The 16,337-nt window shown below is 41.6% G+C and overlaps 1 protein-coding gene across 1 annotated transcript in view; it reads left to right on the forward strand.

The window, feature by feature from the left end:
• The window catches only part of grin3a (glutamate receptor, ionotropic, N-methyl-D-aspartate 3A), a 46,698-nt gene that overhangs the window by 28,457 nt on the left and 1,904 nt on the right, over positions 1-16,337 (forward strand). Inside the window, exons 8-9 of the mRNA XM_053879547.1 lie at positions 6,724-6,885; positions 6,948-7,018. Of these exons, the coding sequence (XP_053735522.1) occupies positions 6,724-6,885; positions 6,948-7,018 (233 nt within the window). The remainder of the gene's footprint in view (positions 1-6,723; positions 6,886-6,947; positions 7,019-16,337) is intronic.

The raw sequence follows: 16,337 nt of genomic DNA on the forward strand, positions 1-16,337 counted from the left end.
GCATTCATTAACAGGCCTAGAACGAGACTCTGGATCAATACGGAGTGACTCCTCCTTGGCCCCATGTGTCACGAACAATTTCCCTGGCTGGACGTCACTAAAAACATTCTGGTGTCTGAGTGACCGAAAATACACCGGGAACCATTAACAAAGGAAAATGATAAAACCGTCCCCAAGCGTTTTTTTTTCTCTACCCTTTAAATCTAACTTGATCATATACGTTTTGTTCCCATATGCTCCAAATAATGTTTAGTGTTTCATTAATCTCTAAACAAGTCCGACCCGTCTCTCGCGAAAGTGGCTACACTCCTGCAGGCGGTTGCACACCGGCAGTGCACTTACTTCAATTAGGAGTCTGGCCGTCACAGCTGCGACTTCGGAATCCCCAAACGTGCCCAATAGGTCCAGACACAACACACTCTGATGATACCCTTTTGTGCAAAACTTTTCCATACTTTGGGGAGAAATGTAAAGAAAACCTGTGTCGGCAAGGTCACCTTGACAAAATGCTGTTACACGTGACATGGATGTTCACATCGGAGAATACTAAGAACTTTTCACTGCTCAAAATATAAACAGATAGGCACCCTATTCCACTGAATTTTAATATTACATCCCATCACTGGCAGAAGCAGACCCATAAGGACCTCTGTGGACATAGATCTGATAGTGTTTCTGACCTGGATGTCTCAACGCAAGTCCATGTGAAATATACATATACAGGAAAACAGCCCAGTCAATGAAAACACTTCAAGAGGGAGTCGAGAAAAGGCTGAAATGAAATAGAATTGTGTGTTTACTAAACAGTGCTGGTGTGAATCAGTGTCTTCATTTTGAATATTTCCTACTTAAAATAAATGAGTGTGTGAATGTAGGATGAAGGTGAAGAGCTGCTCACGTCCAGAAGAGATATTGGTTCGGCGTCACTGTTGCTGGGCTGTAATACATGCTATCAATATTTTCAGACATTTATATTGCTCCAGGTACAATTCAGTTTGCAGCAACATTTGGCAGCTGCCTGCAGCGATGCATGCAGAACCAGCTTGAAAAATGAACAGCAGGAAAAAAATGTGACCCAGAATTTGTCCTGCCGATGATTCATACACAGAAACAGCCTCTTTCAACCTTTACTCTGATACATAGGCGGTGGATTCACGAAACGAACATTAGCAGCTTGTAGGGGGAGGTAGCTGCTCACATGGCGCAAGGTTACACAGGTCAAGTGGAGCTTTATACCAGGGGTTCTGAACCGTTTTGATCTCAGGGACCCACCTTTTCCAGAGCAAATGGGTCCGGAGCCCATCCAAGGAATAGAACTGATTCATTACTGTGATAACTGATTTCTGATTTCAGAATTACTGATTTCATTTGTGTTCAATAACCACACATGTTAACAAAGCAAAACCTTATGAAATGCCATGAAGCCATGTGCACATCGCAAAGATATTTATTTGTCATCAAAAAGTCCAACCAGCAGCAGAACCAGGTGCAAGTCATATTCATCAAGTTTACTAAAGGAAAAAAAGAAGAAGAAAAAATGCCCTTAATGCAAAATGTTGAGAAAATTGGAAAAACTGAATAAAATAAAGGAATGAATAAATGAAATAAAAATAATATATTTTATTTAACCTCTAAAAGAAATGGCATGAAACCATGTGCTCATCACAAAGATATTTATTTGTCATTGAAAAGTCCAACCAGCAGCAGAACCAGGTGCAAGTCATGTTCATGAAATTTACTAAAGGGAAAAAAGAAGAAGAAAAAATACCCTTAATGCAAAATGTTGAGAAAATTGGAAAAACTGAATAAAATAAATGAAATAAAAATAATATATTTTATTTAAACTCCGAAGAAGATATAAGTAAGTGTAAATGAAAGTATCGCCATAAAACGTTCAGCTGTCAAGTCAATTCAGTGACACACTACTGCCACCATACGTGGCTAATGTATTAGAACTCAGCGTCTGGTGGCCTTCACTGCCCAACTGTGTAAAACTAAAAAACGTTTCGCGCTCGCGTCCCAACCATGGGCCCTGGTCCTATGGTTAAGAATCACTGCTTTAGACGAATGTGTGGCTTTTTGTTTTCCTTGTGGTTGTTTCCTCTGGAAACACACGGTTGAGGTGAGTTGATGCTTCCTATTCTCTGGGGGTGTGGGTGGTCTTAATCTGGTTCCAGCACACCTTTGTTTTGAAATCTGAGGAATGGTTTGTGTGACTGAATTGACATCAGATAAATATATGGTCATGATCCTCCTCTTTGTATCTGCAGACACAAAGAATGTCTTCACAGTTTGAGTTGTACTGAGGATTATGCAATCTGAGATGGTCATGCCAAATGTAGAACATGATCAAGTCATGACATCTTCCATGCTGCAGCTTGGTGTTGATTGAAGGTGATGTTTCATGCATATCTGCACAAACAGCCTTGATAAACTAGAACAAAGATTCCTGGCCGGTTGACAGTCTTCCATCAGACCGATCCGTGGACAACAGCAACGGGACACTCTTCTGATATCAGCCATAAGTTACAGACAAACCTGGCTCCGCTTGGCCGCACTCAGCATTTTTTGCTGCAATCTGTTATTTCACTGAATGATCACTACGCCACCAGCAGCAGAGTTGGGATTCAAAAAAGATGGAAAATGTGATGGATTGGTTTCACAGGAGCAGCCAAACTCTTTGGCAAGCCGCCGCTTCCCTGTCACCCAGCAGACAAGAGCCAATTGGAAGTGATAAAAACGGAAACCCATAAACGACACATTGTTGAATTAGCCGAACGTCTGAGCCCAACACGATCACAAATAAAAGGTGTGATCTTCGTTGCTTTATTTACTTTTGTAGAGTATTAAAGTCACCTGACAGTACCATTGAAACACCCCTTTTTAAATCGAGAGGGAAAGACCCAAAGAGAAAGAAAGAAAGCAAACGGCACAGCTGTAATCTTAGTCGGGTCACCACAACACTAACAATGTTATTTGTTTTGTAATACAGTGACTCCTTTTGTCATTTAGAATCCTGCATGTAGCAGTTGTGTTGTTGCCGGTGTGACTCTTTCACGCAAACTCTGTAGGCGGATCAAAGAGTCCACCTACTGTTTCTGAATCAGCCGAATATGACAAAGTTTAAATGTTGGTTCATACATCATTCATGCAAAATTTGAATACCAGGTGAGGTGCTTTTGTGCATTATGATTCTTCCCTGAGTCCAGAGCTGTCCACAGGTGTGTGAGTGAGTGTGTGGAGGTGTGTGTGTTTGTGCGTGTGTGAGTGTGGTCATACATCTCAATGTGGCCTGTGATGGACAGGTGACCTTTCAAGGTCAACAAATCCCAGCGACCTTGTTATGTGAAATAAGAATATGAATGAATGAAAGTCTAATAACTGCTTCAGAAATGAATTTCCTTATTTGAACAAAAAACCTTTATTGTCATGCTTCACAGTGTCTCCAGCATTACTATGACATTTCATAGGCAGCTTTATAGCCTGCGAAAACAAGCAATGAATGGAAGAAACAGTGAAAAAAACAAATTCTAATAAGCACAAGTAAACAACAGCAACAATTATGAAAAGAAGAATATTAATATGGTGCATGAATGAATTCATATTCTTTAAAGAGCCCAGGCGGCAGGTATATGTCAATAGATCATGGACATCTAAGTACTAAGAAACAAGCTCTGAATACAGTCAGATGTGACATTTTGAGGGAAAAGACAGAATGTTGTGTGGAAATATATATTGTAGCAAGTATCAGTGGCGCTTTGAGGAGGATTACTGCAAATTTAAAAGGAATATTTAAGAACAAGAATATGTAAATGAATGTATGCAAAACAAACACAAATATTGGTGGAATTAAGGCAGGATTTTGTTTTATATATTATTAGGAAATATAGTAAAAATGGGGGAAAATTAAAATTAGTTGGAAAAAAAGTGTTGTCGGTAGAATGGTATGTGTAACAGGGGAAATATCACTCACAATAAATATATATTATGAGAAAATATATTACATATAATAATATAATAAATTGTTTTTTCATTGACATTTTTCATAAGAACTTAATATTTCACTCATGAGGGTCAGCCACGTGCCTCAGTTCATCTGATGCTGTTTCATGCATTTGTTCATTCACTCACCATGACTGGATGAAGAAAAACAAATAAGTCTCATGTGTCACCTTGGATTTCATTATGTCATCACAATTTAAAGAACATGTAAGTCATTCATGGGACGGGCAAAGTCAGAGCTGAGCCAAAGCGTGACTCCTCACAAACCACCTGGCGTGGTGCTCACCCTTTTATGGCACGAGGTCAGGATTTCAACAAATGAAACAACAAAGTCTTTCATTTCTAACTCATAGCAAACACATTTCTTCATGCAGAGCAACACAGCCCAACACAGTTACACCAACTTGTCATTCTATCTTGAAAGTTTAGTATGTATTGTTTCAGTTCCCTGACGTTGTTCAGCAGACGCGACGGTTGGCAGGTTCTTTTTATTGTCAGCATCATGGGGCCTCAAACAAAGACTACTTCCAGTGTCTGCATTTTCTTCTGAGACCCAGACAGAGTTACATCACTCCCCTGTATAACAAATGTATTTACAGTATGTGGCAGTTGGTATACATTATAGCAAGGTGATCTAGGAACCTCAGAGTAATAATCCTTCCCCGACGTCCACAGACATGACTTGTTTTAGGCAGCAGCGATGAAAAGCTTCATGATTTTAGCTGGCAGCCACACGTCCGTGACCCGGCTGATCTAACCTTCTCGCCTGAACGCAGAGCTCCACACAAACTTCTGATCCAGCTGCTGCAGCAATATTTGCAGCGAACTCATGGATGATGCATTACATTTGTCAATGCGGCTTTTTTTTGTCCGTGGAAGCGGTTTTTAATGGGGTTTGTTGAGAAAAGTGAAGAATGATGACTCCTCACAAGTTGCCAAACTTGTAATAGAGGAAGCTGTGACCTTGGTGAAAATGTGGCTTCGAAATTTTACGGCTGCTAATGAAAAATAAACCCATACACGCTCGAGTTTCCGGTTTAAATATGAAAGAAATCCATTTTGTGTTCGCCACCCGGGCAACTACACCTGCTTCATTAAGATAAGGTGGGTGGACAAAAGTTGCAATCCCAAACACAGTTTTTCTGTCATGGCATAATTTGGTTGCAGTTAGTTAGCGCTAGGATTTGTCCACAACGTGACTCATAGCAGCTGTCAGGACCTGCTACACATGATTTCTTCATCTACATCTCACTGCAACACGGTCCCTATCAAGGTGATCATCTTCCCGAGCCAACTCATCGCCAGCGCCTCCCTCACGGTGTTTGAGGCTGCCGGTTTCAACTGAGTTACATCTCATGTGGTCCCAGTCTCACGCTTGAAAAACCTCAAACGTGGCGCTTCCAGTTTTTAGGATCTGACAAACCACCCAAATAAAAGACTCTGAATTCTGTGAGACAGTGTTTGCTTACTTTCTCTTGGCCTTTTGCTTTGGTTTCCTCAAGATGGGGGAATTAACTCATCTTTAATCGCAGTGCTGGCCACCGCCTCAAGATCAGCCCCAAATATTCAAGTTGCTGGCACCGTGAGGGAACTCAGATGCAAAAAAAAAATGGGAAAAGATTTGGTCGCACAGGGAGTTTGTTGAAAGTAGACTACTTTGGACAAGATTTCTGACTGAAATTAAGGACCAAAGATGTGAGTTCAACCAGGAACGAAACCAAATTGGCTCTGGAAACTGTTCCTGAGCAGACGTTTGCAAGTGATGCATGTAAAGGGACAGTGAGACTGTGGCAGATGGCCTTTGTTCTGTTCCATGTGAGCAGGTTCGGTTGCAAGTTCCAGGGTGACTTGGGAAAACGCTTCATCTAGACAAAATGAAGGCAAGCCAGTTTAGTCTGAATAAAACAGCCACTAGAACCTGCTTATGGAGGGATATCTGCCATTGAAATTTGAATACAAAAAACAAATTGAATTCGAAGAAAAAAAATGCATTCCGAAAAATGATGTTTTGATGCCTTGTTATTAATGTTACATAGTATTTAAAAAAGTTCTGAATACATTGTGAAAATTAATAGTTGGTAATATGAAGAAGTTTTTTTATTCATTTCAAATAGTATTTCCAAATTCATTTTTTTTTTCAGATTCAAAACACACTGCTCCAATCTACATGCCATTTAAGGTGCAACTTGCCATCAAACACAATATAAAATAAGTAAATAATGTCACACTGTATGATTCTGTGATCACATTTCAAATGTCCAATTTCCTCCAACAACATTGAATGTAAAGTCACTAGCAGTTCACCACTGCAATCAAAACATAATTTTTGTTTTTTTGTATTCAAATCATGAGTTATCCTTCCATACTAGTTTAGCTTCCCTGAGAGACGCAACGGACAAGGTTCATTCCTCAAAGGCTTCAAATCCAGATCATGCTGTGTGAGCGAACTCCTTCACTAAATACACTTCAAAATCTTGGAACCGTGTGGATGCAACTCACTGTTCCACTGTAAATCTCATTCTATTGACCCTTCAAAGTCGGTGTGTGGATGTCAACATTTATTCATACTTCTGGTCATGAGTCCAGTCCACTGCGGACACTCTGACCTGTCGTATCAGTCAAGTCAAGGTCAAACCACTATAGACGACGAGGCTTGGAAAAAAAAAACTGTTTCCTCTTATTGTTGTCTTCTGTTCTAATTCTCTCTCTCTCACCTCACAGACGCTGCAGATGGGCATCAAACATTTCTCAGGCCTGTTTGTGATGCTGTGTGTGGGCGTGGCCTTGTCCCTGCTGACCACCATGGCGGAACACATTGTATACAAGCTGGTGATCCCCAGAGTGAAGGAGCCTCGCTTCAAGTACTGGCTGCACACCAGCCAGGTACCGAGAGACAAGCCCTCAGTGGCACTTTGGACAGCGCTAATGTGCGGCTTCTTTTGCAGAGACTGCACAGGGCGCTGAATTCTGTCTTCTGTGACGACAAAGTCCAGACCGTCACCAAGCCCGAGAAGAGGTAGAGTTCCCATCCCATCATCCTGGAGCCCATCCAGCCTCGCACACTCCATTAAAGGCAGCGACGAGCTCTCTGACAGTGTATTCCAACTCAATACAATAGTGCTTTCAGCATCAGCGTCAGGAAAAGCTAATGACTGCGCTAAATAGGAGCCAATTAGCTAAGTGTGTTTTCTCTGACTGGACGACATGAGGCGAAGTAACACTCGAATATGCAATGATTGATTTCAATGGACCAGTGCTCTGGTTTAAGTTCGATATTCTAAATAAGCAGCAATGCAGGTGAGAACTGCTGCCGTCAGACCGACCTTCCGAAAGTGAAGATATTCAATATCAATCAGAAAATCTCGTGTCCCGACTTTCTGAGTCCATTTTTTTAACCAACCTGATCTGTGAGCTGTGAACCGTCAAGGCAATAGTAACACCCGCTCATGCAAAGAGTAATTTCATGCGCAAATGGGCACAATATGATCCAAGAAGAGCCAAGCCAGATGAAAAACAAAAATACGAAAACATAGATAAAATGCTTTCAATCTTAGATGTATATTCAATTGCAGCGTACATGTATCAACCTGAGGCACCGCATTCCACACCTGTCTTCAGGCAGCTCTACTGACTTCAGCGTGCTCGGCCCATGCTACGTGTGATAGTGTTGCCTGAGGAGATGCCATCTGATGTCACATAGCAAACAAACTAATAGTACAGACAGGCGAAACGTGGAAAAAAAAACTATGTGGATCAGTCCTCAATGTGTAATCTGTTCATGACGTTTCATGTTGATACAATGCTTCATGTTCTCATATCTTCTAAAGCTCAGGACACCAGTAAAATAATGAAACGTGACATTGGCCACATGAAAAAATAGTAACTCCACATTAGCATTATAAAACAATGATTCTAAACAACATAGATGTCATTAAATATGGTCAAAACATTGATGTTGTCCGTATTTGTCACAGATGGAATGGGTCATCCTCCCATTCATGATTGATAAGCCTCGCTAAAATTATATTTCAAAGAGAGACGCTAGCAGAGAGAAGTGGCACCGGAGGATTGGTTTTGTCTCCATGAGCTAAAAGACTTAGACATTGCCAGTGGCAAAAAACGAAACAAGCTCCAGCACTGAGAATCCATCAGTCAATTCCACCACTGTCATGCCATTCTAACTGCATTCATGCCTTGATGTACTGTATGTTTGCCCACATTGTTGAGCTCCGTCTAGGAGAGAGAGCCACTACATTGGTAGGAAGATGTTGAGGTTGGACCTGCCAGGCAGAAGGTGGAGAGGAAGGCCACAGAGGAGAGTTATGGAGGTGGTGAAGGAGGACATGAGGTTTGTAGGTTTGAGAGAAGAGGAAGCAGAGGACAGGGTGAGATGGAGGAGGATGATCCTCTGTGGTGACCCCTGACGGGAGAAGCCCAAAGAGAAAGAAGAAGTCTGCGAGAGAGTGACACCAATTAACATCGAGCAGCAGTTTTCAAGCCTGTTATTAACCAAAATGTTCTGTAACTGGGACGTGTGATGAAGCTGGTTATCTATGGAAATTGAGCGTCTAATCTCATGTGGAGTGGGATTGTTTAGCTCAGTGGGTGGGAGGGAAACTCTGAAAACTCTCAGCCTCCAGCCAAATGTTGCGGAGCTGCACTTTTTCCTGATGAGCAGAAAATGGTCCATTAAGACATTTGGACAACTCTAAACTGGGCTACATTGCCGGTAATATGTGTTTAGGGTTAGCTGTAATTACTCACATTGGCTCATCTAGTTCATTTTCAAGATTTATTGCCATCTTTTCAGGTCCTTTTGTCCTGCAATGGTGGGAACGGATGGTTTTCTTGAAGGCAATTGTGAGGTGCGGTCAAAAAAGACCTGTAAGGTTTCGGTCTCTCCTTGCTGCCAGGCTTCGCTCTCATCCTCTCTGTGCTACTGCTGCAGGTTGAGGGGCTGTTGAAATGCTGGAGGCACGCAGTACAGATGTGAGGATTCCATAGCGAAGGTCATATGAGGCCAGAATGTGTTCATGTGGATACATCATCATGTTATCTAATAATAATAATAATAATAACATCATATGATGATGTTATCATTTTTATTGTGACCCTGGTGTCACAATAAAAACAGACGACGATGACTACTCCAGTAGAGACATTATGCGTATATATATGTCAAAACATTCAACATTTTCCTGTCAAAAAACTGTCCTCAAGTTGATATTGTAAATAATAGGTTGGTTCTTTAATTGACAGAATATTGATTCATATTTTCTAAATAGCATTGGAAACTGTGTGATAAAGTTCTTCTCAGAATGACTGCCGTAAACAATGTTATTGATTAGCTAAACCAGCTAATCTAATGTGCAGTTTTGAATTTCCTTCACGTTACAATACAAGTAGATCATGTCAAATAACGTGGAAACTCATCTGCTTGTGACCTTGGTTCCTGCAAGGGGTTGAGTGATGTCATCTGCTCTCTGTGATGTCACTTAAACTGTGTCTTTGTAGCAGGCACAAAATGCAGATATTATGAGTGGTGTGTAAAATTTGTCGACCAGGTCCTTTTTTTTTATATATGGGACGTATGAAATAGTAAAAAAGGAAATGACCTAAAGAAAAAAGAATGACTTTATTGTGAGTTGAAATATCATCTCACTGGGGCAGATGGTAGATGCAATATAAAGTGCCACACTTTGCCTCTGTGTTCTGAGCAAGTATTGTTTTTATCTTTTTAAATGCATTTTTGACCCAGTTTTTACACTTTCAAGAGCTCATGAAAAGAGCCTGACGCAAAAAGGCACCGGTTTTGATGAACGACCCATGTGGCCACAGCAGCGACTTGTTTCATGTGAAATGCAGGTGAACCAGGGAACATAGTACCGTCCCAGAGAGATTTGAAAGTTTTCAAGATGAACCATTTAAGGGGATGATATCAGAAAGAGGCACATTTGAAATTCAGAATAGCTTTGGCTACTCCAGTTAAATGAAGATAAACTTCTTAACCGATTTGACAAGGATGCAGAACTAGCTAAAGGCATCAGAGATATTCCTGTCCGAGAGAATTAGGAACCGAGTCATTAATACCCCGGAACTCTTTGTGATGACAAGCCAAGATTGTGTTTGCCGTGTTCATGGAACTGTAGAAAAGTTTTCACCCCGTGATCCTTTTTAATGCGTGATTCACTGCAGCGCAGCGCCACCGCTGCCATCTCTGGTGGCGGAGATTTAGAGATAGAGTGTTTTGTGACACGGAGAGGTCACTTCATGCTCTGCGTCTGAATTTTAATGATTCCACTAAGCAGCTTGCATGAGTGTTCCGTGCTCACGCAAAGAAGAGAGCTGCGGTAGAGCACGAGATCTGTCTGTTTGTTGCTGTGATAAAGTCTTTAAGATAAGGGCTTGGATCCATGGGGAGTCACAGCGGCTTTGTGTAACTTTTACTAGACCCTCCAGGAAATCGCAATGTTGCAATCGCTACTATTAAAGAAATTTCTGCTAAGTTCGTGAATGGTTCTGACTCCATTATTTAAATGTACAATAGATTGAACTAAAAAGCAGGAGTCACCAGTGCAACGCACCCAAACACTATACGGCTGGATTGTAACAAACTTGGCTGGAGCCATCTGACACTGTGTAACACCTCACTAGTTACTGTTTTAATACACTGTATTAATGAGTCACTGAAAAACTCCTGTCATCCAGCCACGCACACACATCCTCTACCTTTACCTCTCAGACTCCGCCCTCATGAAGTGCTACGTAACAAGTACACACTCCCCACTGTCACACCGTTATTTACTTCATTTTTATTGTCCTTTGCACTTAAAATACTCAATGTTGTAAGTGAAGCCTGGAGATGTTTTTTTAGAATAAAAAATGAAACTAGTTTGTTACAACCTAAAAGGTACTTATTTCCATCATGTTGTTCAAGAACCATAGATGATCACATCTTTCACTGCATTTTTTTGCCACAAAATCAGGTGTGTTTTCACCGCAACAATAATAATAATAAAAAGTCTGTGAAATCCACTGACAGGATCTTTTTAAAAAGTGAATCAGGTTGTTGTTCATTTTTGTACATCTTTTATTTACAATGTTTCAATGATGGAGTCAGCAAAAATGATGAACAAAGCACAAGCACAAATACAATTGAATTTATCATGTAACGTTGTAATATTTAAATGGTCCAGTCTTGCCTTATTAAATCCTTAGTACAGAAATATCAAGATTTTTGGAGAGGTTTGGAGCCAACTGTACTTATACAAGACAAATACCACACTTTGTGTATTACCAGATTAGCTGGCCTGGTGCCTTGCTAAAAGGGTCTGGGGCACAATTAATATTGCACAATGCACTTTGATTATATGCATAATGTATATTAGCATGAAGCGCTGCCGCTTGTGCAATTCAAGGTGAAATCACAATAATCCTATAAAGATAGCTGCACAGTCCGGAGCAAGACATTCTCTTCAGTGGTCAAACATGCAATAAGTTAACAATGTATTCAACTGACATATCTGTTGTTTGTAGATTTGATACAGACGGGTGTGCTTCAAGGGGAATGAAATATTTTTACCCCTGTCATGGATCCAGGGTCATGTTCGCACTGTAGAAAACTTTAGTTGATAGAATCTTTTCAGGAAGTGTTTCAGCACGTGGAGCTGTCCTTTGCACAGGAACCTTTTGAGTTTGCGCATAAGAAGTAACCATTGCATTTCTCCTCAAAATATTGCAGCTGCTTCAATAGACGAGAGTCTGGCAGCAACCGTGTGTGTTCCCCTGAATTCAGACTTAATGGTGATCAATAATGAATATAAGTGGGACTTTGGGCTGGTGAGCCCAGGTCCGAATCGCCCCCTGCTGTGCAGCCTTGAACCACTTCGCTCCAGAATATGACTTTTTTCTACTCTTTTTTTTTGCTTATGAAGAAGCATCTCCAGTCAGGTGATGCTGCGGTCCAGATGGTGAGCACATTTGCCGAACATCTGTGGCTATTCCGTCTTGATGTTTTGCACATGATCCCTTCTCTTTTCTCTGTCAACACCATACTGTATATGAGGAGGCCCCATCAGTATAGGGATGCAAGGGCCGACTTTCTTATTTTGATGTAGAGATGTACAGACACACTCAAGGTCACTGCGTTACAGGTAATGACAGACCTCCATGAACCTCAACAGACGAGTCTTTCAAATCTTTTTGAGGTCATTTCATCATCAGCGACTGGAATATAGTGAGAACAGTGGAAGAAGTTACTGACAGTAGAGCATCATCATGAGCATCGTCATGATTCAAACACATGAATGATCAGTTGATAGTCTGGTAATCCTCATTCACTTTAGTGAAGTCAGCGTCAGGCGTGTTACTGAACAAGCACTTGATGAGTGTACAGTTGTGGACTTTTTTTCTGTCTACTGAGGGAGACCCTTTGAGATGTTCTGTGGAAGTGACACAGAATGGTGACAGCAAAGAAACAAAAACTATTTCAAGACATTCAAAAACAAGTGGGATCATCACTGGGTGATAACTGCTTTAAGGCGAAGTGAATGTTAGTATTCCACTGACAACAGGACAGAGAACGTTGGAGCCACATCTTCTATCTTACGTTTTGTTCTGAGGGAAACAAGCCTGTGTGGTTGGATTACACTGGTCGCCTTAAACCTTGTTCGCAAAAATTCTTTACAGAAAGAGCTGTCGGCAGTGACAGAGAGTTTTAAAATCACTTCAACTTTTTCACCCAGCTGATGTTTCATGCTGATATGGATTTGTCACCAAGTGCCTCTTCCTCCAGAAGAAGAGTTTAGGATGTTTTCCTTCCTGAAGAATCTCTCTTTATTGGTGTTTTTTGTGCCTGCATTTAAGTGTGTTTTTTGGCCTTTTCTGCATCACCCAGCCATTGCCTCGGGTCGGCGGGGTGTAGACACTTAAGCCATGAGGTGCAGCCCGTCTTTCAAGTACAGGTGCAGCTGTATTCACATCAGCATGTCCTGGTCCTTTGCAGTTGCAGTTTCTCCCAGGCAGACCTGCTTGCACACCCGATGCCAGTTGCTCTGGTCACTTCAACTGCTTCACTCAGTGGGTGTTTCTCCTTTAACTCAGACAAAGTCTGGCTATGATAAAGCTACACATCCTTTGTCCACTGGCGTAATACATTGACGTTGGGAAAGAGGACTTTTGCGTCCTGTCCTTGTGCCTCACATAGAAGAAGGTTGGAGTTGGAACGCTGCACTGGAAGGGAAGCGTTTTGCACACCATTGAAACTGCCTTCGGCGTCAGTGAAGGACGCAAAAGTCCTGTTTACCAACAGCAGTATATTACACCACAGGAGTGAGGATGTGTTGCACAAGGAGGTGAGGTGATTCAACAGCTTGTGACTTGTTCTCTTTGACTCACTACCCTAAACATGTGAGTAGAATTGAGAGAGGGAAGGTAGATTGTCTGGAGAGCTTTGTCTTTTGGCTCAGCTCTTTCTTCACAAAACAGAACGATTCAGTCCTCATGACTCAGATGCTATTTAACCTGTCGTAACCACACTAGAACGCTTGAACTCCTCCATTAGGAGTTGGAATTCATCCCCAAGTTGTGGTGGCCATCGATCCGTGATTTCAGATTTGAAGGAGCTGATTTTTTTGCTTAAAAGTTAACCAACATTAGAATTCATCCTCAGAACACCCAAGCCGAAAACCCCTCTTCACCCTGGCAGTGTGCAGAAATGTCCATGAACAAACGAGTGGACGGAGGAGTTGAACTCTGACTGGTGAGCCAAGACTCCAAGTCAGGTCATGCATCACCTGACCTCACGCTTGAGACCCCACAAAGAGCTAACAACATGAATTCCAGACATCACAGCATAAATATTCTTCTGTGTCGAGTCAATAATTTATGTTGTCCGTTATGAACCTGATCGAATGGATGGTGCAAAAAAAAAGAGAGAATGTAACAAAGTAAAACAGTTGAACAGTGAAGTTTATAGATGAAACCCCTCAGTGCAACAGCATCTGTAGCTGTGATTGGATGTTGCTCTAAGCCTCTTCAGATGGTAGAATATGGTCTGCTGCAGCTGCAAGTCGAAGGACGCTCACGCTGCTGCAGACGTCGGGTTGTAACTGAGGAAGCAACACCTGCAGTGACAGATGGGCTGGGAAACACTCGTCAGCAGTGCAACCATCCAAAATCTTTGCCAAGGATGAAGCCAAGAAAAATGCAGAGCAGCAGGAGAAATATCAAAATCACAGAATCAAGGCGACCACTAAGTCTGCTTTATGCAAAATATACATGTAAAATATGAGAATGAGCACCTGGGGAATGAACATTTCCAACTGCCACGTTGATGTTATTGACTGCTATTTATTCATTCATTCATGGCTAGTCATTCATTTGAAACGTGAACTCAGTCATGCCTTTATTTTGCCTCGATATACCTTCAGTGGATTTGATTTGAGCGACTTCCGAAGGGCGTGAGACAGTATATTTAATGGCGATATGGTGTGAGTGTTGGGGAGTCACCTCTACTGTCTCCAGATCTCACCAGTTCAGTTTTGACGGACAACAGTAAAAGAGCCGTCAGCGTCTTTGTCCTGACCTCCCACACAGCCCTGCTAGGCGGCACTGCTTTTAGACATCGCTGCTGGCACCGTGCTACAGACTTGACAGTGAGTTTGGTGGTTAGTGTTTAATTATCTGACTGTCTTACTGGGCGGTTGTCGCTTTCTAATGAGAGGTGGTATTCAAGACCAAGCTGGAAATCAACCCAATGCCCCCATAGTTTGTTTTGACATGCCTCTTGGTGGCTGCATGTAGACTAACCCCACGGATTCAAGCCCGCTCCTCACATCCTCCAAAACATCCTCTGCAGCTGAGGTGCTGCTGTAATGCTGGGACACTTGTGGTTGCTGCTCTGGGTTTTGGGAAGCAGATCCCAGTTCTCTATCAGATGTCCATGGAGCAGTTAGGTTTCTACAGCATGGCACTTGGAAGCTTGTTTCTCTCTTGCAGCTGCAAGTTGAGTGTTCAAGTGTTCAGCTGTAAGATTCATCGTGGGTCTGCAAACTCCAGCTGGTTTCCCACTGCCGTGTAAGAATCTCAGGAAGGAAGTTCAGAAACTGTTCCAGCACCTTTCCATGGGACAACCATCACACTAATTCACTGCACCCTGTGTCATAGTCTTCTGTCTGAACTGTCTGTGCTCCTGAGACAATATCATGTGCTACATATACGACACAAAGAGAATGTGAACGTGAAAAGCAGTAAATGGGGTTTTTCTCTTCCTGATTTCGCTGCCAGGCAGATAGTTTTCATTGGATTTTGGAAGCACCATTTTAACACAGAGGGGCCTTGCCATGTAGAACAAAATGAGCCAGTGTTACAAACAATATTGTAAATGTGCTGTGATGCCAGGGTTGGCAGTTACCCCCCGACTGGAGCAGGAAAAAAAATCCTCTGTAAAAAATTAAACAAAGGACAAATATAATATAATCAGCCTATTTTAAGCATACAACATGATGGCGTTATTACAGTTACTTCAGTCTCTTGCCTTCCACAATGTAATGTGGCACCGTATTTAATATCCCATGCTTGAATTAAAGCTTCACAAGCCGCAGTGAGTAACTCAGTTATAAGCTATGGCGGAAGATCAGGGCTTGATTTTAAGATTCATTTTAAAGATTAATAAATAGATTTTTAAAAAATCTTTATTAATTGTATGAGAAAAGGCAATGGTCATTATTTGTTGTCTGTCCAGAACTCTCACATTGTTACTTTAAAGCAGCTGTTGCAAGCGGAAGCTGTAGATTTCTCTGGTTTGACATTTGAAGATCCACCTGCCTTCCAGCCAAAACTTACCCTGTTGATATTTTTTGTGTGTTTTCTCCAACCTTGGGTAAAAAAAAAAACCCAGCCAGACTCCACATATCAGTGGCTCCAGGCACAAATGCCGCACCAGAATTATTCGCAGTGTTTTCTATTTGGTCATAAATCAAAATCCAGGGCTCTGGCCAAATGCTTGCAGGAAATGATCAGCAAGGTTACAGCATCAACGTAGCTTGTTATAAATAATCCCCGGGACATGAATGACATTAATAAAATCTCATTCCATTAAAATCTACATCTGTGGTTTCTATGAAAGTGTGAACCACATTACAGAACTTCCGGATTGTCAACAGGAAGCTGTTTGGAAGTATTTGGGACATGAGAGCACACGTTCAAATCATTTAAAAAATATATCTGTAGAAATTACAATATGTCCAGAATATAAACTTTTTTAGGTTCATATGCAATATAACACAAGGCCTGAGGGCCAAATCTGGCCAGTCAAGTCATTTTTTGTGGCCAGT

This window comes from Synchiropus splendidus, chromosome 1 (genome assembly GCF_027744825.2).
Source record: "Synchiropus splendidus isolate RoL2022-P1 chromosome 1, RoL_Sspl_1.0, whole genome shotgun sequence".
Lineage (NCBI taxonomy): Eukaryota > Metazoa > Chordata > Actinopteri > Syngnathiformes > Callionymidae > Synchiropus > Synchiropus splendidus.